General features: G+C 48.9%; 1 protein-coding gene across 1 annotated transcript in view; it reads left to right on the forward strand.

The window, feature by feature from the left end:
• Positions 1-15,521, forward strand: part of E2F2 (E2F transcription factor 2) — a 55,676-nt gene extending 40,155 nt beyond the window's left edge. The window contains exons 4-7 of the mRNA XM_048501456.1: positions 2,599-2,757; positions 5,335-5,449; positions 6,849-7,005; positions 7,847-15,521. Of these exons, the coding sequence (XP_048357413.1) occupies positions 2,599-2,757; positions 5,335-5,449; positions 6,849-7,005; positions 7,847-8,094 (679 nt within the window). The 3' untranslated portion in view covers positions 8,095-15,521. The remainder of the gene's footprint in view (positions 1-2,598; positions 2,758-5,334; positions 5,450-6,848; positions 7,006-7,846) is intronic.
• Positions 15,522-23,871: the final 8,350 nt, after the last annotated feature.

Raw genomic sequence — 23,871 nt, forward strand, 5'->3', positions numbered from 1 at the left:
GCCCTTGATCTATTTAGTGGGGCAGGTAATTCTTTCCCAGAAAAATCAATAAACTCACCCATTCATTTTCTGACCATTCCCACTGTGAATGCCCCCCCCCAAATTGTTTTAGAAAGTGTCATTCATGAGACTGTTTTCAGAGGTAATGGGGTGACATGCCTGCTGCTTGCTCCCCCTCCCTTATTTTTTGTAAATACACAAATTTAGCACACAGAGTCATATCAGTATTTTTCAGCAGTTACCAGTTTTGGATAAGGCAGGTTACATTTAACATTTTGCAGATTAGTGTGCATACATCTGATATAGTCCAATGTATATTGGAGGTTAGTCTTAAGTTGTGTGGACACCTATAGTTTTCTGGGGTCCATCTGTCCTTCAATCTTTTGGGTGACACATTTTGGATTTAAACCAGATTGAATCCACACTAAATTTCCCACTAATAGGTGGGAAGGTGTCACTTCTGCCCCTTTTGGTGAAACCCCTCTTTTGCTGTTCCTAAGGGTCCTCGTTCTCCAAGAGTAGCACTTCAGGGATATCAGTGGGGTTCAACAGGAGGGAGAAGGTAGGAAGGTTGTATTTGCTGACGGAAGTGTCTTTCATTAACTGAAACTGTAGTCTGGTTCCAACCCACTGAGTTGGATTCTATGACTTCCTTCAACAAAGAAAAACTTCTTTTTAAAAACATCACTTAAACAAAATGTATTATTTTTTTCACAAAACATAACAGCAGAAGAGGAAAAAATATTGGAGAAGAAATAATAGTATGTAGAGATGGATCTGCATAAAATTCAATTTAACATAAAATACAATTTAAACAAAAAAGTATTTATGATTCTTATCTAATTCACCTGTCAGATTGAAGGTCTCCAGAACTTCTGAAGGGGCTATAGTCAGACCCAGTCTTTTATAACGCCAATAAACGCCCAATATAACAAGGAGCTTCTATAAGCTCAAACCAGTTGAATCACCATGTTCCCCGGACGTTTTTTACAAAGAAAAACTTTTCTTCATCAGGAAGCTTTCCCGTGGTAGAAAAAGCCATCCTCCATTGGGAGAAGTCTCCGTTAAAAGGACACTCAGTGGAAGACTGTCATAGAGTTGGATCTAGACTTAATTTTCCACTAGCAGAAGAGGCGTACTTCCACTATTTCCCTTTTCTTCCTGTAGACCTCTTATTAGCCTTTTGGAGTGTCTCCTGTCTCCTAGTATCAGTGTTTTGGGGAGATCAGAGGGAGGTGGGGAGGCAGGAAACTTGTGTTGAGTTGTGGAGGCTTATCTGGGGAATTCAGATTAGCCTGTACACTCCCATACATGCCAGCTGGGTGACCTTGGGCTAGTCACAGCTTTTTGGAGCTCTCTCAGCCCCACCTACCTCACAGGGTGTTTGTTGTGAGGGGGGAAGGGCAAGGAGATTGTAAACCCCTTTGAGTCTCCTACAGGAGAGAAAGGGGGGATATAAATCCAAACTCCTCTTCTCCTTCTCCATCTTCTTCTTCTTCCTCTCCTCCTCCTCCTCCTCCTCCTCCTCCTCCTCCTCCTCCTTCTTCTTCTTCTTCTTCTTCTTCTTCTTCTTCACCCCACAACAGGCACCTTGTGAGGTGGGGGGTGGGTGTAGGTGGGGCTGAGAGAGTTCGGAGAGAACTAGCCCAAGGTCACCTAGCAGGCTTCATGTGTAGGAGTGGGGAAACAAAACCTGGTTCACCAGATTAGGGATTAGATTAGAGTCACTCATGTGATTGAGTAGGAAATCAAACCCAATTCCCTAGATTAGAGGCCATAACTCTTAACCACTATACCAGGGGTAGGGAACCTGCGGCTCTCCAGATGTTCAGGAACTACAATTCCCATCAGCCCCTACCAGCATGGCCAATTGGCCATGCTGACAGAGGCTGATGGGAATTGTAGTTCCTGAACATCTGGAGAGCCACAGGTTCCCTACCCCTGCACTATACCATGCTGACTTAACTTAACTTAAGCCATTAGTGTACAAGTTAGAAACTTGGATACTTGTGCAAGTTTACTGGTACTAACCTGGAGTGATAAAAATAGAGACAGGATTCATTTTTGTGTGTTCTATAATACTTGGTAGTATAAATGTAATATCTGTGTTTCCGATTTTTGAAAAAATACACTAGACAGTTTTTTAGAAAAACAGGCTTGGCCTGGTGGTGTTGCTCTTAGCTTTCCAGCATGCCAAGTCTCATTTGGTGCATACTACATAGTAGTGCTGCTGCACATTTTAATAGTTTTAATAGTTGCATCCAAGGCAGCCTTAAATTGCATGGGAAAGATCCTTTCCCCCCTACTTTCTTGTACTCCTTGGTAAGATAGCAAATGTGGCAGTAAAACTCTTCCTTCATTCCACTGGTGATGCTTCTAAATCTCTGGTTTTCTTCATTTAAGAAATGCCCTTGGCACAGGCTTTGAGTACGTATCCTTAGGTTTTTCCTTGTGTAAAACTTTACTCCCAGAGGAAAGGCATGTTCTACAAGGTGGAAGAACTTTTGACAGCAGCAGTTTTGACACCCTTCAGATGTAAGAACTGGGGTCCTGTGATCCTCCAGTTCTATAAATTAACCTGTGAACATTGCTGCCTAGGGGGACAGGGATTTTTGAAGACTCCTCGGTGGCGATGAGACAGCAGGCATTGCGGCAGGAGCAGGCAGACCTCTCCAAGACTGAAAGGATGCTGGACAAGCTCATCCAAGAGTGCACACTTCAGCTGAAGCACCTGACAGAAGACGAAACCAATCAGAGATATCCTTTCTGAGGGGCAAGACTTAAAGGAGATACCCGTGTGCTCTACCTGTCCCTGTTTGCTCTGGACTGCTTTGGGTGACTTTCCATGGGTGATCACTGTCCCCCAGAGTTCAGCACCCTCTATTGCACAGGTGTCAAACTCGTGGCCCTCCAGATGTTATGAACTACAGTTCCCATCATCCCCTGCCAGCATCATGCTGGCAGGGGATGATGGGGACTGTAGTCCATAACATCTGGAGGGCCGCGAGTTTGACACCTGTGCTCTATTGGGTCTCTAGAAGTAAAAACTCTGTATGGTGTGAGAGAGAGCATCTCTGGTCTTAAATACATGCATTCTTCCACATCTTGTTGCTGACATGCATGCTTGCTAAGGCACCCTGGGGTGCACTTCCTATTTTTCCATGATGAATTTATATGATAGCTGTGTGTTTTTCCCCCTAGTGTATTTCTGTTCTTTACTAGTTACTCTTTCGGACTTGGCTTTAAAATTTACTATTGCAGGATAAGGGAATGCACTTGGCAGAAAAGTTTTCCATGAAGTATACTTTAGGGGAAGGTGGTTTTGGGTGCTCATGCTGTGGTCATTAGTCTGGGAATAGAGGGGATATGAAGCTTACAGCTCTGTTTTTGTCTTTAAGATGTTGGAGAATACAGAAGTTGAGTAGAAGGCCTGAAACTTGGCCTACATTTCCAGAGCTATCGCATATGCAGTCCTCCCTGGGCTGTATTATTTGCAAGCTGATAATGGCATATTTGAAAGGCCTTGCCTGTAGGGAGCATGCCATGGAGAGAGGTTCTAGCCTAGTCGTTCATGTGGTCTGCTAGTTTTCTGTTTGCAGGGGAATTATTAAGAAAGCAATATTTTGAAAAAATGTAATCCTTCACCTGCAGACCAAAGCTCCTTCCTTCATCTTGTTTAGCAGCAATAGCAAGCAAGACACTTGCATGACTTAAATACCATCACAAATGGTACTCAGAGCCAGCGTGGTGTAGTGGTTAAGAGCAGGTGGATTCTACTCTGGAGAACTGGGTTTGATTCCCCACTCCTCCACCTGAGTGGCAGAGGCTTATCTGGTGAACCAGATGTGTTTCCGCACTCCTACATTCCTGCTGGGTGACCTTGGGCTAGTCACAGTTCTTCGGAACTCTCTCAGCCCCACTTACCTCACCAGGTGTCTGTTGTGTATAAAGAGAAAGGTGGGGTATAAATCCAAACTACTACTACTCCTCTTCTCCTTCTTCTCCTCCTCCTCCTCCTCCTCCTCCTCCTCCTCCTCCTCCTCCTCCTCCTCCTCCTCCTCCTTCTTCTTGAGTCAGATTCTGGCTTTTTCGAGACCAGACTGGCAGCAGCTCTCCAGGGCCTCAAGTCAAAGTCTTCAGGTCACGTGATACTTGATCAATTTTAACTGGAGTTGGTGGGGATTGAATCTGGGGCTGGCAGATGCTGTACCAATGAACCGCAACCCCACCTTGAGATGGTTTTCATTCAGGTGTCAGTAACCACCAGACTGTGGCACAGTGAGGATGTTGGACCTTACCTGTTCACACAAATGGAGGGTTAGAAGAAGTTTAAAAAGTGGATTTATACCCTGTTTTTCTCAGCCGTACCTCAAAGCGGCTTACAAATTCCTTCCCTTCCTCTCCCCGCAACAGACACTGTGTGAGGCAGGTTGGGCTGAGAGAATTCTGAGAGAACTGTGATTGACCAAAGGTCACTCAGCAGGCTTCATGTGGAGGAACAGGGAAACAAATCCAGCTCACCAGATTAGAAGCCACCGCTCATATGGAGGAGTGAGGAATCAAACCTAGTTCTCAAATTCAAATTGGTCTAGAGTGGTTGCCAAATGTTGTACCTTTGTTATAAAGAGACGTAGGCCCCTTCCACACACGCAAAATAATGCATTTTCAAACCACTTTCACAACTGTTTGCAAGTGGATTTTGCCATTCCGCACAGCTTCAAAGAGCACTGAAAGCAGTTTGAAAGTACCTTATTCTGCATGTGCGGAATGAGCTGTAGATTAGTGAGCAAACAACAGACATAATATTAGTGATACACACACAGGCATGCCTGGCTCACAATTATTACCAATATTATTGTTATTACTATTTCAATCTAGGATTGAATAAATGGGAGAGGAGATGGGCCATAATCCATTAGGCAGGCAAACCCACACATACAGGAATAATTTTAATGTGAGAGACTTATTTTAATGCTAAGTAATGGACTGGATAAGTGAAACAAATTAGATATAGGTATAGGTTTCAATTTTAGCATATGTCACATGTTTTTAATTGATGCTGAGAATTACAAAGCTGGAAGAATATGTACAGAATTTGTTGGTCTTCGACTGTAATAAATTGATTAACCGAGTTCTCTGGAGTGTAGTCCACCACTCTTAACCACTACACCATGCGGACTCTTGTAAATATGTTGCCTGCTCTACTTGTCTTCTGGTAGAAAGAGCAAAATTCCATTATGTTAGTTTGTCTAAAATAGTCAGGGCATTCTTCAGCAGTCCTGGAATTTGGGCCTTTTGTCCAGCATTTCCTTTAACTTGTGCCTCCTGTCCTACGTTAGCTTACGTAATGTATCAGGACATTCGCACCATCAGCAACTTCAACGAGCAGACGGTGATTGTGGTCCGAGCCCCACCAGAGACCCGCCTGGAAGTGCCAGACCTGTGTGAGGTGAGCAGTGCCGGGAGATGGCTTGGATGGCTGTCCCTCCATCTTGGTGGAGCAGCTGCAAAGGAATCCCACGCTGGTCAAGATGTTACTATACCTCGAGTGAAAAATGTTGCTGCATCCTTTCAGGCTGAGTTAAATGAATACCTTGACCCTGAAATGCTGAAAACACAGTTTTTTTGCTGGTGAAAAAGAAAGGATCTCTAATGACCACCCAAAAAGGCTATGCTAGGAAATGCGGGCCCTTCGTAAACAAAAGCACCTTCATTATGAGGAGAGGCTGCAGCGTTTGGGACTCTTTAGTTTGGAAAGGAGACGTCTGAGGGGGGATATGATTGAAGTCTATAAAATTATGCATGGGGTAGAAAATGTTGACTGAGATAAATTTTTTTCTCTTTCTCACAATACTAAAACCAGGGGGCGTACATCGAAAATGCTGGGGGGAAGAATAAGGACTAATAAAAGGAAACACTTCTTCACACAACACATGACTGGTGTTTGGAATATACTGCCATAGGAGGTGGTGATGGCCACTAACCTGGATAGCTTTAAAAGGGGCTTGGACAGATTTATGGAGGAGAAGTCGATTTATGGCTACCAATCTTGATCCTCTTTGATCTGAGATTGCAAATGCCTTAGCAGACCAGGTGATTGGGAGCGAAAGCCGCAGAAGGCCATTGCTTTCAAATCCTGCACGTGAGTTCCCAAAGGTTCCTGGTGGGCCACTGCGAGTAGCAGAGTGCTGGACTAGATGGACTCTGGTCTGATCCAGCAGGCTCTTTCTTATGTTCTTATGTTCTTAAAAGTCATATGGGACAGGATAGTAAGGAAGTGAGGGAGTGAAAAAGCTGCCTGTCTCCGCCCCACTGGTTGAAGGCTAAGAAGAAAAGGGCCTGGCACATGAAGCTGTAGTCTTTACTTATTTATTTGTTTCATTTTTAACCCACCAAATCTCCCTGGGGTACACGCCAAAGGGTTGGGGGTACACAAGAAAATGATGTGGCGAGTTTGCTAATCTGGGGGAGCAATTTTAGGGAAGTGGGTTGCCCAGGGGTACTCGAATGAAAAAAGGTTGGGAGCCACAATTATAAGGTACGTTCAGTTCAGAGGGGCAGTCAACCCAGTGAATTAGTCTTTTGAAACTGGATCTTCTTCGAACACTCTTAAGTACTCCCCCACCAGCTCTGTTAGAGGATTTTTGTGTGGGGCTATGCGGAAATGGCCTCTAGGACAGACCACCTTCAGAGCGGAATACAGCCATCCAGGTGTGCACTGAGCTCTGCCAGGTGCTCGATATCCCAGCCACTCCTTTTTCAGTCGCAGACAAAGTGGCTGATGCTTGCCTTGGCAGGTGATGTGTTTTGCTCCTGTCTAACAGCACCTCCTCTTCTTCTTGGGCCAGGAAAATGTCCAGCTCCACCTGAAGAGCAACAACGGCCCCATTGAGGTGTACCTGTGCCCTGAGGAAGTCCTGGAGGACAGCCCGGCCAAGGAGAGCAGCTTCCCAGCCCCCTCGCACCAGGATGGTGGTCACAGTTCCAATCCTCCGACAGTGAAAGGTAAGAGTCCTCAACTGGAGGACCGATGGATGGGAATATCCAAAAGCAGTTGTGGCATGGGCAATTGGGCAGTAAGTTTACCGCTACCCAATAATAAAGGTTCTAGCAACCAAGACCTAGCAATACTGTACAGGGGGCAATGATGTAGCACAGTGATGGCGAACCTTTTTGAGACCGAGTGCCCAAATTGCAACCCAAACCCCACTTATTTATTGCAAAGTGTCAGCCTGGCAATTTAACCTGAATGCTGAGGTTTTAGTTTAGAAAACAACAGTTGGCTCCCTCTTCCTCTCCCCCACCCACTCAAGCAGGGGCCAGCCTGCTCTAGCCTCCAGCAAGTCCTGCGCGCACCGCTCTGTGCCTCTCTAGCATCTCTGCCTCCTTTGCCCCCCCCCCCCCCCCGCCTTGGGCTTTAGCCACCTGGAGCACAGGCACCAGGCCCGCCAGCCGAGTCCTCCCTGCTCATCGCGATGTGCGCACGTCGTGCTCAGTGACCCAGGGCTGTGTGTGTGGGGGGAGGTGATTTTCCACCCCCCATATGACAAACTGTGTGCGCGTGCCCACAGAGAGGGCTCCGAGTGCCACCTCTGGCACCCGTGCCATAGGTTCGCCATCACTGATGTAGCACATAATCAATTGTATCTTGACTTTTCGTCTTCCAGATGCACAGTCTTTCATGGTGAGGGAGTTTCAGTTCTCTCCGGGAGGGGAGTCAATATTTTAGTTTACTCAAAGACAGGAAAAGGAGGTGACTGGTGAATCTCACCGGTTCTGCCTTGGGGGCGGGGGCACGCGGTTACTTCGGTGTCCTGCTTACTCTTGGCTCTTTTCTGTCTCCCAGCTGAGCCCGTGAAGACAGAGCTGCCAAACTGCCTCATGGAAGGGGAAGATGGCTTCTTGGAGTTGCCCCAGCATCTCTTGCAGCAGACAGAGGACCAGCTCCCTTCCGCCTCCTACGGCGACGCCGGCCCATTTGTCAGTTTCTCCCCTCCCCTCGACCAAGACGACTACCTGTGGGGGCTAGAGGAGGGGGAGGGGGTGAGCGACTTATTTGAGGCCTACGACTTGGGCGACCTGCTGAAAAACTGAACCGGGATTCGTAGTCCTCGTCTTTGTTTTGGTTTATGGTGCTACCATTTCCCTTCTCCTCCCTCCGGGCTTTTCTTGGAAGCTTTGGGTACAAGGAGGCCACACAAGCTGCTCTCCGGTCTCGAGGAGATCTTTGTCCATCTCAGCCATTTTCCACAACCATCAAGAACTTCATGAGCCCTTGGGCACAAGGAGGCAAGCGGCCGGCTACCTCTAGGTAGTCTCTTGCTCTGGACTTTCTCCTCCCCTTAGAAATGGTCTGCAGAGTAGACATTTATTCCTCCCTCGTTCTCCTTGTGCGTACAACGGAGAAAGGAGCTGAAATAGCCATGCCTTATCTAGGAAGGACCAGATGCATTCTTGCTTTGCATGGATTTCTCGTGTTGGTGGAAAAAGTCAGAAGTCAGACGGGGGCACTACCTGTGGATGGTGGGCCAGTGCACGGTGAAGGAAGTGTACCACCCAGCCACCTGGGGTTGGTGTTACGGCCGAAGGAGTGCTGATCTTATCCTGTTCCACCCACCCCCACTATGGGTCCAGTAGTCAGGGGCTTGGCTGGGGCACCCGTCTCGCACTGCAAGGCGCAGCAGTGGCATCACACCTCTGAGTGTCTTGGTGATCGTGGCGTTCAGAACTGCTTTAGTTACAGCTCTGCTTGCTGTAGCCTCCAGATCTTCCCCTGTTCTGTTTGGAATCTGGGTGTAACATGACATATAAACCCCACTTTTGAGCTGCAGAACCACCTGTGAGTGGGTGCTGAGCCCCAGTTGTATATCAGGGTGATGGAGAAAACTTTGACTTGGGGAGCAAGCAAAGTGAACTAGGATTTCCCCTCACTCTTCTCTTGAAGGTGAGGTCTAAATAAACTGGATGCATGAGATCTGAATGAAGGAGTTTACACTGTTGCTTGGAAGGGCATCTGTGCTGATTTCCCCCCCTGTCTTCATAACAGTGGGCATTTCCACCTCATCTGCAGCTTCCCAGCACTGAAGTCCAGTCTGAAGCCCAGCACTCAGTTCTATCCTAAGCAGAGCCGCACCCTTCTAAGGCCCCTTCTGCACAGGCAGAATAATTCACATTCAGTCCACTTTCACAATTGTTTAGTAAAATCCAGCTTCAAAGTGCATTGAAAGTGGATTGGAAGTGCATTATTCTGCATGTGCGGAAGGGGACTTTGTGCATCAACTTCGGTGGGTCTAGAAGAGTGCACTGTAAACCCTTCTTTCCTTCTAACCCTTGTTATCAGGCCTGTTGGGCAAGATGCCTTCCAGTGCCTCCTCCAGCATGTTGTGTGCATGATTGCTTGTGTGTGCGTGCGCATGTGCATACGCACTAACGCAGGCAATCCTGGGATAGGAAGTGAAGTTGACCCTCATACTCTTTTAAATCCCTCTTGGTGCTGGTAGAGTTGAAAGGAGTATGAAAGAGTTGGACTCCACTTCTGGCAGTAAATTAGTCTCCCCGAAGGCCACTGTAATTAGGATGTTGTGGTTTTTCTGGGTTGTGTGGCTGTGTTCCAGGTAGTGTTTTCTCCAGACGTTTTGCCTGCATCTGCACAGCCATACAACCCGGAAAAACCACAACATCCTAATGATTCCAGCTGTGAAAGCCTTTGACAGTACCACTGTAATTGTCCATTGTGCTCGGAGGGAGCAAAATGCGTCAAGTGGTCTCCAGTTGGTGGTAGACCATCTTCTGGTCTTCAGCAGATGCCTGACCACTGGGTGCACATGTTCAGCTAAGCAACCACCCTTTCTGTTCAAAATCCAGTCATGTCAACAGGTAATCCTTTGCCCTCTGTCATCATTAGGTGCAGAAGATCCCATGGCATGAGTAGGAGGTGCCTCAGAAGGCTTGGACCCATTACCTCCCCCTTCTCAAATGGTGTATCTGCAATACCTTGTACCCTTTCTACAAACCTTTCATCTTCAAGAAGGCACTTGTTGCCTCTGGAGATTCACAGGGGTTTGACTGCTCAGTTCCCAATTCAGTAATTGAGCGGGCAAGGCCTCTTCTCACCCCATGCTACCATGACAAAGAAAGAAGCAAAATGGGGAATATGAGCCATGTTTAGACCAACCTTAGCTTCTGTGGAGCTCTGTTCAGCTTCTGAGATGCACAGAGCTTTTCCTAATGGGTTCAGTGCAGCTTGGAAGATTGCATGCTTGGTGTTTCATATTTATGTTCCTCTATTAGGCATGTGTTGATTTTATAGATATTTGTATCGGTCATTCTTTATTTCTCTCTTAGGACAGATCGTGACTCTTATGATCATCGCAGGCCTGCCGCAGAAAATGGCATCTTTGCTTCTAGTTTCTGCCCGCGGCGTCTTGTGAAACTTGCAGGGTAGCTATATCAGTGACGTGCTATATTAGCCCATTCAGCAAAGTTGGGTGCCGTGGCAGCTGGGATTACAAATTTTGTAGGATTATTTTTGAAAAGAGGCAAAGCCTAGATGCCATTTTCAGCAGCAGCCTCGTGCCTCCTGTAAGTCCTGTCCTTCGATGAAACCTGCTTTTTGTAACCAATAGACATTTACTCAGGGAAGAAAAAAAATGAATTGTGTTTTCTCTGGAAGCCTCTCCTCCTTTCATGCATCTCTTTAGCGTTGGCGATGCCTTGCTCCCTTGTGCAACAAATCTCAATCAATTCGGCACTTGGGTCTTAAATTTAAAGCATTGCTTGGCCTGAAGGTTTTGCGCATTTTCCTTGCAATCTGTTATAGTTGTCCAAAGTGGCAGCTGTTAGTTGAGATTTACAGTCCCAGGTATCACGTTCTGCAGGGAGAATTGAGCATCAAAGTTCTCAATTGGCGGGAGGCCGTCCTTTGCTTTCCCTCTCCCCGTTCCTTTCGTGATTCTATCACCTCAAACTCTGCACTGATTTGATCCTGAGCTCAGTGAGGAAACAAAATGAGTATTTAAATCTCTTCAGGTTTTGAGAGCTTGTCTAGGTGGGCAGTTCTCTTCCGTGGCTGTTCCATGGCTCTTCCGTGGCTGTTCAGGCGGCTTCTTGAAGTGGTCCATCGGCGTCGCTAAAACTGGGAGACGGCTCACGGTGCCACTTTTGCGGGGGAGGCATTGGATTAGATGCAGTGTATGGGCCCCCTTTGCCAGGTGTGGACCCCCCTCTCCTCACTGCCGGCCCACCCTTTGGCTCTCAGGGCTCAATCCAAAGTGCTGCCCAGAGACTCAGCTGAGCCCTGGGCCTCCGAACCTTTCTTTCTCGTTCAAAGAGGGCAGGCAGGCCAGAGCAACAGAGAACTGTCAGGTCTCCACAGTTTGGCAAGATTCCCTCCAACTATGCCTTTGTCGAGGCCCAGCTAGGCCAACTCTTGGCACCAGCTTGGATGGCTCACATCCTGGAATGCTTACACACTGGCAAAACATTTCTGCACATTGAAAATGAGCATCGCAGAGAAGGCGAGGCAGCAACCTTCCTGTATAACGTTCTTGGTGTGTGGGGTGTGTGTGTGTGTTTGTGTGGAGGAGTATTTCCACCACCATCCCACAAGTATAGCCCAGATGTGAGTCTGTGGTCTTTGAGAACTAGGCTTCTCGGTGGCTACGCTAAATGAGAATGGTGGGTGGGAGTGAACAAGTGACAACCCAAAAGTGTTGTGGGGGGAAGGGGATGTCCTTACCCTGCGCTTTTGTGGGAATCAGCTTGCTGTGGAGGCTTGAAGATGTCAGATCAATCAAGCCGGAGTGGCTATCGTTTGAAAAACCTCATTGCTGCTGTATTTCAAACCTTGCATTAAGAATAAGAGCTCTGCTGAATGCTTGCTCGCAAACGCTTTTATTGCGGAAGGAGGACATTTTTTGGGGGGGGGAAGATGGGGAGGGAGCAGGTTCTGTATTCCAATGGCCTTGCTTTTTCTTCCTCTGTCTGCTGTTCAGTGCAGGTTCTCAGTTATTTCCTGCAGTTCGAGGAGTGTGATTTTTTTTTTAATAGTGGCTGCTTCTTCAGCGATCCTTCCCTATCAAGCTTAGCTACGTGATGACATCACAAAGCCCGATCAGAGCAAGGGCAGTGCTGCCTGCTCTGCTTTTGGAAGCCCAGACACGTTTGACTTGGCTTGCAAAGCCACTCCGAACAGCTGCTGAAACCTCATGGTGTTTTATGGATTTGGGAACAATGTTCTTCTAAGGTTCGACCATAGGGTTGGGAGACAGGAGGTTTCCTTACCACATCTCTCCAACTGAATCACTGCACAACTGTTGTTGTATTCTGTGTTTCATTCTCCCCCCATAATCAAATGGGGAAGACTCAAATTTTCTAGCCTCTTTCTTCATTTAGGCATTATAGCAATTCTTCTTTCCTTTTCCTTTATTAGTGGTTCTTCTGAACGTCTTGGGCTCTGCCTTGGTAATCTCCCTGTTTTAATGAAAGGCGTCTTTGCATGGAATGGGGATGTTGAATGCATGTTCTTGGCTGAGAAGCTGATCTATGAAGACATCTGTGGGGAAATATGGGAGGTGCCTTACAAGACATAGCTCCCATGGGGAGGGTCAAACTCACGGCCTTCCAGATGTTATGGACTACAGTTCCCGTCATACCCTGCCAGCATGATGATGGGAAACTGTAGTCCACAACATCTGGAGGGCCACGAGTTTGACACCTGTGGTGTACAGCATAGTGTACATTCTACATCCAGTCATCTTTTCCTCGCAATGTTTCTGGTTGTACAGTAAGAGTTGATTGGCCGGTCCCAGAATGATTGCACGGTTTAAGTCCTCCTGTGACCACCCCACTTCAGAATGTAAGCAGAAGGCCATATGACTGAGCAGCATCCATTAGTGAAAATGTCCTGATTGTAAAACTGGGTCTGTACGTGGAAAGGTTAGGCTGGAACCTTCTGACCTGAAACGCTAGTTTTCTTCCAAGCAGTTTTTGACAGGTTGGTTGGAGGATATCAACCTAACCATCTTCCTGATGGACTAGCATTTCACAACGGAGGAGTGTTCGAGACTAGGCAGTGCTCAATGATCCTGTTGTCTTAGCTGCAAGTGATACTGTTCTGAGAAGGGGTCTTCAGATCTGCTTGAAGGCACAGTGTGGGTGGAGGCCCAAGCCCTACTGGACCCCCAGAGTCTTTCAACCAGCAGTGTTGTCCCTTGGATGCGCCAGAAATTTTTAGCAGGATTTCTTTGACCTTGCCTCTGCTTGGGATGGGGGAGGGATCGGAGATGCGACCACACAGAAGGAGGGGCTTCATTGAATATTTCCCCGGTTCTTCATCCCAGTAGCCTCATCTGCCAAGGCAGCGTTCATCCATTTCAGCTCAAATCACTCTGCAATCCTATGAAAAGTTACTGCAGTCTAACCCCATTGATTTCAATGAACTTAGATGGTCATATCTCCATGTAGGTTTGAACTGTCGATGTCTAATTGATCTGTTTTGTTTTGTGAAGGATGAGGCTTGGAACCAGCTATGTAACCGAGAAAAAGGTTTGCTAACCTGTGCTTCAGTAATTCATTCAGTATACTGGTTTTTCTCTCTGCTCCCTTTCCTCTATGGGGTCTCCCAAGCAGAGACAAAGAGTGTGGCCCCAAGCACACCATCCTTCTCCTGCTGATACAAAGAACTTGGCGCATGCACTTGTGCACTGTCACCCCAAAACAAGTGCATGAGCTACTGGCTGTGTCCACCTATGTATATGCATCTAGCCTGATTGTAAAAGTACTCATTTGATAAGGAATGCATGTTCTGGCATGTTGTAATGTTCAGTTTAGATCTACGAATATTCCTCAGTTTGCCACTGTTGAGTGGCATGGGTGTTTTGCCCACCGGGCCTGTTTCCTTTTACAGCTGCAGAAACAGCTGTAGCTCTGCTTGCTTTCTGCCTCAAGCCCCGTCTGTGCTGGGCGATGCCACGATGCCGCAGTACAAGATGAGGTCACTTGCTGTGCAAGTGTGTGTGGGTATTGGGGCAGTGGGAGGTCCAGCCAGACTTCTACTACATGCATGCAGGGTTGAGAGAGCTCAGTCCCGGGCAGTCTTCCGAGTGCAAAGGTGCCTTTTCCGATTCAAATACTTTTCTCGGGTCACCTTTTGGAATATCTCCCCCAAATTGATTTTTGCCCAGCACAAATCGTTAGCAGCGTCCCATATGACAAGAACATCTGTAGTTCTGATACCTTAGTGCCAAAGGAAGAGAAGCAGGTGATTCAAGGTTTGTACAGGCAGGGGAAATGTTAAGCAAAAGACTGCCAGGTCTTCCTGCCCTGCTCCCCTCCTCCCCTCCTTCCTTGACTCACAGCGGGGTGAAAGGGGGTGGGCAGCCAAGTCAGAGTGTACCCCATGGACATACTCAAACTTTGCACAGCGTGCATCCGGCCACGAGCAAAAAAGCTATGCGCTGGCTTCTAACAGACTCATGCTCTGTGCAAGATTACAAGTGCATCTCAGAATCCTCCTGGGTGGCACACTCCAGTTTCCCACGTCTCAACCCCTTTCACATGCTTACTTGCTTTCTTCTGTGAAAAACGAGAGCCACCGAGTAGTTGGGAAGTGCCAAGGGTTGCTGGCAGACCATATGGGATGGATTTGCTTCCTGGTTTTTGTCAGCTGCCAAACCCTATTTTAGCAATTCACTGTTCCTTGATTTGGTGCAGACCAATTTGAATTTCTTGCAAAGACTGGAAAGTAGAGAAGGAGGATAAATCTTGGAATGAGGATGCCTTGATGTTGTTCTAGGCCTTTCCAAGGACGAAGGGATATTTACGGGCAATGTGTCTTTACCAGTTTGAAAATAAGCTTCTTTTTTTAAAACCAGCTTGGTTTTTTAAAATTTCTTTGTATAAATGAGTCTTTACCTTTGTATATAGAGTTGTGGGTTTTGTTCAAGCAAGCAAAGCTCTGTGGTATTCAGTTGACAGGAACTGTTTTGGAACTTTGGTTTTTTGTAGAATAATTAATTCTCCATGTTTCTAATTGCTGAGTTTGCTTTTTAACCAGCTTCCCAAGCTAATTTTTTTTAAAATGTGGGTTGAGTGCATCAATGAACTGCAGCTCAGCTTTCAGTCTTAATTCAGTGCGCTTGTACAAAGGAGGCTGGCGTTGATTCTTCCAATATTTTGTCTTGTACGAGACTTCTTTAAAAATAATGCCTTCCAAACATTTGGCCTAAGCTGCACAGCAGGTCTTGTCTTAATATTGTAAAAGTTGTACATAATTATTGCACTGTATTTATAACAGGAATCCTCTTTGACACTGTTCCACTGTGTATTATGGGTTTGTTTTTTAAACTGAATATTTAAAAGTGTTCTAAGACTTTTTCCTGTGATGTTTGGCTTGGCCTGGTGGATGGAAACGCGAGTGGGGTGTGTGTGTGTGTGTTTTCTAAAAAACAAAAAACTTGAGGCACTTGGTTTTTTTGTGAACAAAAAAAAATAGAAATAAAGATTTTTGAACCAATCTGAAATGAAGCTAATCTGTACCTCATCAGCGGATGCTTTACAGAAGTCTCCCAGAACAAAGACCACCTGCCAAATCCCTATTGTTCCTCTCCTCATTTATTTAATTGGAAAATTTCTGTACCCCCTCTCCAGGGAAGCTGCCAGATGTGACTTACAAAATAAAGCAAAACTTGAAACGTACAAGTTCTTAAACACAGCATTTAAAAGCACACCAGAGTGTAAAGCATGGAGCAGCTGGTAATGGGAAATAGTCATGTCATTATGTTGCACACACACTAATTTATCAATGGAATAACATCTTCTTTTCGTAGTGAAGTCCTGAGTCGTATCACCACATGCTTCTGAATAGAAGAAGAGTTGAATTTATATCCCCCCTTTCTCTCCTCCAAGGAAACTCAAAGGGGCTTACAAACTCCTTTCCCTTCCCCCCTCACAACAAACACCCTGTAAGGTGGGTGGGGCTGAGAGAGCTCCGAAGAGCTGTGACTCGCCCAAGGTCACCCAGCTGGCGTGTGTTGGAGTGCACAGGCTAATCTGAATTCCCCAGATAAGCCTCCACAGCTCAAGCGGCAGAGCTGGGAATCAAACCTGGTTCCTCCAGATTATAGAGTACGCCTGCTCTTAACCACTACGCCACTGTGCATGGACAGTCATGCACGTATTTTGGGCTTTCCTGTTAACCTGCCTTTAGCCCCCAGTTTCTACATCACCCCCAAATATATCATTGATCTCCAGTATGGTTCCCATCTGTTTGCTGTGCCTACTTGCCTCTCGAGTCTTGTGAATAATATGCCAAGGTTCTTGAATGCAACCAAAAGGTGACAAAAAACACAACAGAGCATCAGGTCACTCCCTAACATGCTGGGTAAGTGCACCACAGCCATGTGTCCTCAGTTTGGCTAAAGCCTGACTTCCTTGAGCCTGCAGGCTTAAAAACCTCTCCATGGGTCTACACCAGGGGTCTTCCAACTATGGCCCCCCAGATGTTCATGAACTACAATTCCCATCAGCCCTGCCACTTGGCCATGCTGGCAGGGGCTGATGGGAATTGTAGTCTACAAACATCTGGAGGGCCATAGTTTGAAGATCCCTGGTCTACACAAAGAGCCAGCATGGTGTAGTGGCTAAGAGCGGTGGACTCTAATCTGGAGATCTGGATTTGTTTTCCCATTCCTCCACATGAAGCCTACTGGGTGACCTTGAGCTAGTCACAATTCTCTCAGAACTCCCTCAGCCCCACCTCCCTCACCAAGTCTGTTGTGGGGAGAGGAAGGGAAGGAATTTGTAAGCCGCTTTGAGACTCCTTGGGGTTGAGAAAATGGGATATAAATCTAAACTCAATACATGAAGGAGCAAATCCACTCCTTTCTTTGGAAACTGAAACGCAAGCTGTTTTTCCTCAGCTTTCCTGGAATTGAAGGAACTTCAGAAGAGCTCAGGAGACATTACCTTTGCACCTGCAGGAGCATCTATTTAAAGCAGCTGCCATAATAGTTTGGAGGATGTTTGGCTTGGAACTTCCCCATGGTGTGAGATTACCCCCTTGGCGGCCATTTTATGGTAGACCCAGCCACCCTCTGACAACATTCAAAAATTCTTCTAGCTCAGCAAAGTTGGGAACTCCGAATATGCATGTACATTTTGAAGATTTTGTGCGTGACTTTGATATTATTAAAACAACACTGGCATACAACGTTAAATGGCAGGTATATGACAATGGTCACACAAAAGTATCAGATCTGAAATAACAAAAATAAAAATACAACAGGAAAAATTAATTCCAGTACAAACAAGAATACATTTTAGGACACTTTTATCCAGCTCTTCCAAGTAATTCAGGATGACGTACATAGCTCTCAATTTCATTCTAACAAACCTGCAGTGTAGAATAGACTGAAAGAGAATGACAGTTATGAGGTAATTTGGTGAGCTTCATGACTGAGACGGGATTTGAATCTGGGTCTTGCCTTTCCTGCTCTGAGATATAGCCAAGATACTTATAATATGACAAATAAACAGGCTTTAATTCCCAGGAGTTTACATCCTGCTAAATCAGGGGTGGGCAATTATTTTTTCCATGGGGCCGCATAAGAAACAGAAAATATTGTGGAGGGCCGGGCCAAAAGGCAGGGGGGCCAGTCAGGGTCATCCGGTGGGCCGGATGTGGCCCGTGGGCCGTATAATGCCCAGGTCTGTGCTAAATCTATAGTCTTTAAAATGCTCAAAGATCCCCCCCCCATTCATTTAAATTACCTGAGTTTAAACAATAGAGCACAACTTAGCCAGCATTAAGGGGCTGCATCCTAACAGCTCTTCTACAGACTTGCCATCTTCCAGAAGACACCCCCCCTCCCGTTCTTTTAATAGAGTCTTAATGGGATATTTTTGACCTCCATGCTACGAGAATCTTCAACTATCCATTTCTGTATCTTGTGCCCCTGTTAAGGGGCAGGGCATTTTTCTCCAGCCTTACTGGTGAAAGAGAGAGAAAGGTCATGTTTCGATCCCTGAAAAAGGCTGAAATGGGCAGCCACATGGACAAAACCAAGAGGGTTGGAGGACTGAAGCGAGGAGATGGAGATGATTGAGTGGAAAACCTGGTAAGATCCAAATCCAACCCCTTCATTCCTTCATGCTTTTCCCCAGAGAGCTCAAAGGAGTGGTGCTCTTTGGAGGCCTCACATTCAAGCACGAGGGAGATCGAGAGACGCCTCTTGTCAGCCTGAATCTTCTGCCTCTGACTTTCTTTGTGTAATCCACTCCAGCAGGGAAACTATTGAGGTCCTCACTGGGTAGGTGGAATAGTGAGAGCATGTAAGCCGGTTTTTTAATTGTAATTGTTTGTTTGTTTGGATTTGTATTCCACTCTCCTGGCGGAAACAGGCTCAGAACAGCTTTTACGCATACAATATCAATTCAAATATCTCTGCTTTAAGAGCAGGTCTTGCGGCGCAGAGGCGTAAGCTGCAATACTGCAGTCCAAGCTCTGCTTACTACCAGAGTTCGATCCCAGCAGAAGTCGGTTTCTGGTAAGTTGATTCAGCCTTCCATCCTCCAAAATTGGTAAAATGAGTTCTCAGCTTGAAGACAACTGGGGCAGGCGTTGGCAAAAGACCCTGTAAACAAAGTCTGCCTAGTAAACCTCACAAAGGGTCATCACCCCATGGGTCAGTAATGACCTGGTGTTTGCTCAGGGGACTTCCTTTCCCTTTCATTAGCTTTGGAGAGGCGGGCAATTTGCATTGGGGAAAAGGGCAGGGATTGGTGGGGTTAACTGTCCTTAACTGGATCAAGGACAGGGAACCCTGTAGCCCCCATTCAAATCACTCCAGTCTTTTATGGTGGGTTTTAAACATGGGAGCATGAGAGCCAGTGTCTATGTAGTGGGTTTGATCTCACCTGGCTACGTGCGGAGAGGAGCGTAAGCGTCTGAGCCTAATCCTCACCTGGGGGCAAGACCATTGTCCCTGCGCCCGGTGATTGAGCCAGGCAGTTCATGACCCGTGACTCATGGGGGGATGAGGAGTGGGGGTGCGGTGCGACCAGCAAGGTCAGAGGGTCCGCTACGCCCCAACGTTTCTACTCACGGTGCTGCTGGATCAGCAGTGCAGTACTCCATCTCCTCCTTTTTTACATTTTCGAAAAGGGGCCTAAACGCTTAAGGGGCGCATTTAAAGGGACGCTTGTCTCCTCCGCCGTCTGGTCAAGCTGACCAAGCTGCTTGTGTAACATTAGAACTTGGCTGCGGGGTAAGGGAAATTCGAGGGGCTTCTTACACATGTTACAGGCAATATTAGACACGCATTGAATGAAACAAGATCCGATAACGAGGCACACAATTAAACCAATGCAAAGCTGTACAATAGCACTCAACCATCCTCCCGGCAGCCAGCTCCAGAGGGCTGACCACCAATGGGGCAAAACATCATACTTCAGAGGCCATGTGGATCAACTGGGAATTATCAGAAAGATTAAAACAACACATATTATGTACATTCTCACAACCTTGGTGGTGTAACAACAACAAGTAATCAATAGCGGCACGATTGTCTAGGGTCGCTTGACGAAGTTCCTGTTGCTCGCAGGCCAGGGCCCAGAGCTGTGGAGGTGGAGTTGATGGACTTCTCAAGAGGCACAGGCCAGCCGGCCAATAGTCTTAGCATTGTAAGAAGCGAGTCCGGGACTCCCACTAGGAAGTTGCGAGGGAGACTAACTCCGCTTCGGAGAGGGCGACCGCCGTCCGGCTGGTGAGGGGTCGAAAGGCAGAGCGAGCTGGGCGGCGGCGGGCGTCCGGCCTCCGGGTGGAGCCTGGGGTAGAACGATGGTGAGGCGACTGAGGCAACAAAGATTCCCGGCAGAGAGCCGGTCGGGAATTTAGTTAAACGTTCTCTCCCCGCGAGGTCCAGAACCAGCCCCTGGGGAGCAGGATGTTTCCGAACATGGGGATGTCCTCCGTGTGTGTAAAGAAGTTCCAATTGGCCGAGCCGATGAATGGGCCCGGTCGGTTCCCGCTTGGCTGCGCCGGTGATGCGGGCGCAGGTGTTAGATTCGTGGTTAGCGACAGTCTTGGTGACAAGAGAGAGAGCGCCGGCCGGGAGGGTTTGGACGACAGGTCCCCAGTCGGCGCTCATAGAGTACCTGATGGAAGAGGCATTCATGAAGGGGCTTAGCCCAGACTCCACTAGGAAGTCTCCGGGCGCTTTGCAGACGGGGAGCAGGCAGGAGCTTAGCAGGCTCCCCGACTTGTGGGTACTGGCCCAGGCAGAAGGATGAGACGCTGGCAGCGGCAGCAAACTGCTCCCAGATGTTGGTCTGGTGAAAGCTCGCCAGGGGGTGGCCGATCGCCATCGGCAGGAGGCAGCAGAGCAGGCAAAGGATGGTGGTTGCCGAGTTGGCGGTAATGATCGCAAGGAGAGCGGCACAGAGGTTCTCGGGTGTCTCGGGGTGGTTCTGCCATGAGCAGCTCTAGGGCTTGGTTGGTGGTCGCCTTGACGCCTCCCCAGGTCATTCGGCTCTTTGGGCGCTGGCTACACGGGCGTTCCTGTTGAGATCGCTGGGCGGGATCCTCTAGAGAGATGTGTTCCATCTCCGGGATGGGGTTGGTTTCCTCCTGGCGCCATTCCATGGGTTGGCCTGTCATGGCGAGTCGGAGTCCACAGGGACCTGTAGGAAGAGGGACTGAAACACACCCCCTTTTCCCAGGTTACGGGGGGGGGGCCGGGTCCCGCCAGGCTCAGTTTCATGGCGGATGGCGGGAGGTCGGGATCGAGTTTAGTATTTAGAATTTAGTATAAGAAGGAAGAAGGCTTGTTGAAGAAGGCTTGTTTTGCAGCCTGTGAAGGTTGCTTTTAATGCAATCCTCCTGGGGGCCGCCTACCCCTCTTTCTTTAGTTGTTTGACAGGGAGGGCAGGAGGTAGGCGACCCTGGTGGGAATTGGCTTCAGAGCCGCCATCAGGGTGCGCCAAGGCAGGGTCCGAGCCTCGAGGGGGGAGGGAGCAGGCGGGTCCTGGGGATTGTGGGTATGCATGCTTAATCAGCAACACAAAGGGGGCTTTGGAGGCGCCTTTGGGGATGGGCTTATCCGGGAAAGAAGCAATCAGGACACTAGAGGCAATGTCCTCGCACACACAAAGGAAAAGAGAGGGGGGGGTTCTTTGCAAGGGAGTTGTACTTACCGTGACCTTGGTGGCTAATGCAGGAGGCTGGATGGTGCTAAAATTTTTGATCGAATTATCTTGGGGAATTGCCGTCTCACGAGACCGCTTCCCTAAGGGCGGCTTCGCCGAAGCGCCTGGCTTTGCACAGCCGCTATGCTTGGCAAACACCACCCACCCAAATCATGAGTGGATCTGTGTTTGCAGCAACTCCTTAGGCTGGGGCCTGTCCTGACAGTGCTGCGGTATCAGGACGGGCCCAGATTTTAATCCAGGGAGGGCCAGTCAGCCAATTGGCCCTCCCGCCTCTACTGGTCGAAAAACAGAAAGAGAAAAGGAGGGGAGAGGGAAACAGTTTCCTTACGGAGATAGAGAGTGAACTTCTGAGGTCACAGTTGGGATCAATGATCCGTGATGGCCTTACCCATCCCAGACCAGAGTCGTTTTGACCTGACTCATGAGGTCCCTTCCCCAGAGATTGACGTGGATGTCTAAGACGATTGGGCGGACTGTGAGCTGTCGCTCGAGCCCTGGGCTGTTGACCGTGAGCGGGCGGACGCCCGCTCAGCGGTTTGTCTCCCCCACCCCCCCCAGATGTGCTGGCAAGCCTCGGTCGCCACTGGTCGGGCCACTCGCTGCTCTTGATGACGGTAACATCAGCCGGGTGTCTACCAGGCCCTTTGAACTTACATCCTTCTATGGCGAAGCTCCAGGTATGGGCGGAGCTCCCGATATGCCTCCACCGCTGCGACGGTGGTGTAGGCTGCGCCATGTTGGCTGCTGGGGCTCGTAGCCTTTATTGGGTCGGCAGCGGCGCAGCGATGGGGCAGAGAGAATCAGCTGAGCGCAGCTGGCTCCGCAGGCAACTCCTGTGGGATGTTTGTCCAGACCTGGGAGATGGATGTGGTCCTTGGTGCGTGCGGAGTCGATCACTCCGGGGACGGCATGAACAGTCCCTGTTCAAAGCTGCAGAGGCCTTTGGCAAGCATCTAGCCCAATTCGTCCCGGTAGGGATGGGCTCGTCCATTACTTGGGTTGGGGCTTACAAGAACCTTGTGGGGAACTTTAAAGGAGATGGGCTGGGTGCATGCGAGCCGGTGATGCCACTTCTAGAAGGGGGTGGTTTTGGTAGGGGCCCTTTGGCGCTTTTGAGTCTGCTCTCTAGTACTCTCCTCCTTGGTCCTGGGCTGGGGAGACGCCTGGGCGGGAGTTTCCCGACGGGCAGTCGCTTTCTCCAGTGGGAAGCCTTTCTGGCAACGTGGCACCGGGTTTTTGGTGGCCTTCTCCTCCTGGGGGAGGACCCTCCTCCATCGGGGTTGTAGGCCCCCCCCCACCGGGCTTTCGCTCTACACTCCTTCGGAAGTGCGTCCGGATCTGCCGCGAGTTAAAGCAGCTCATCCTGAGGCTGCCTCCCGGCCGGGTGGAGAGTGCTGGCGGCGAGGAGGCTAGCTTGGTGGGCGGAGGATCCGATGTCCTGGCAAGCCTTAAGCATGTCGGCCAGTTCGAGGATTTTTGCCCAGGCCCGTGATCGCCTTCTGCGGCACTCCGCTGAGGCTGCTCTCCTTTGCGCAGGCGCATGAGGAGCTTCCCCTCGCTTTGGGGCCCTCCCTCGCCATTCATCACCTGCCTCTTGAGCTTCCTGGTTTCCGTTCACAAACTCGCATAGGGCTCTTGGGGTTTGTTTGGCCGGATGGAGGAGAAACTCTGGGTTGGCTGGCCGGGCGCTGGGGACTCTTAACAAATGCCTGCCTTATAGGCGACTCCAGAGCAAGGTTTACCGTGAAGGGTGGCCTCGGCAGTGACAATCTGATCGTTAGGGACATGGCGAAAAGCCTCGGGGTCGTGAAGCTGGCGCTGGGCGGTGTAGGCGCTTCACCGGAGGTGGTTGGCTGCTCTGTTGAAGCACTGCATGGCGGAACTCACTTTCCCCAGACCACAAACTGTGCAGGGCTCAGGAGCATAATGCAAAGGTGGTTCCTTCCAGTCGCCTGGAACCATTAGGTGGTTCCTTGCAATGGCCTCCAGCATGCCTCTCACGTAGGGGCTAGGTGACTCCCACGCCTCGCATTGCTTTGGCGGAGCCTTCAGGTGAGGATGTTAGCCAGCTTTAAAGGGCGGTACTCGACAACTCGCCGAATGACGCCACCTTCCCCTTCAGTGCATCTGTGAAGTGGACGGGCACAATGCAAGAATTCGCATTGTCTTCCTCGGCCAGGGTTTTTTTTTCTTCTGCAGATCGTGCTGGCTAATACGCTTCTGCGAGAGTTTTAGAAACCCGCGCGCATTACGCGCGGGCGCTGGACGGAGGTGCAGTGGCTTCGGAAAATGAAGGCGGAGCAGGGGGAGGGGCGGCCGAGCCGCGGGAGAGTTTGAATTGGGTGAAGGAACGAGGGGGGCAGAAGGAGGACAGGCGCCCAATTTAAGTGGGATACAGAGAAAAATTCCGGGGTTGAAATTGAAGGTGAAAGATCGAAAAGCGAGGGCGGCCTACAGCAGCAAAGGGAGCCATAGGGTCTGCAGTGCTGATGGCTTACAAAAAACATTGTCTCCATCGCCAGTAGCAGCTGCATATCGGGCGCCAGCGCCGAAGGCTCTGTGCGAAGAGTGCTACCGATGTTTTCCCCAGTCCCTTAAGATTCACGTCCCCCCCTCTGGGTACCATGGACACTGAGCTTCAATCTCCTCAACCACCCCATTTGC

Source organism: Sphaerodactylus townsendi, linkage group LG06 (genome assembly GCF_021028975.2).
Source record: "Sphaerodactylus townsendi isolate TG3544 linkage group LG06, MPM_Stown_v2.3, whole genome shotgun sequence".
Lineage (NCBI taxonomy): Eukaryota > Metazoa > Chordata > Lepidosauria > Squamata > Sphaerodactylidae > Sphaerodactylus > Sphaerodactylus townsendi.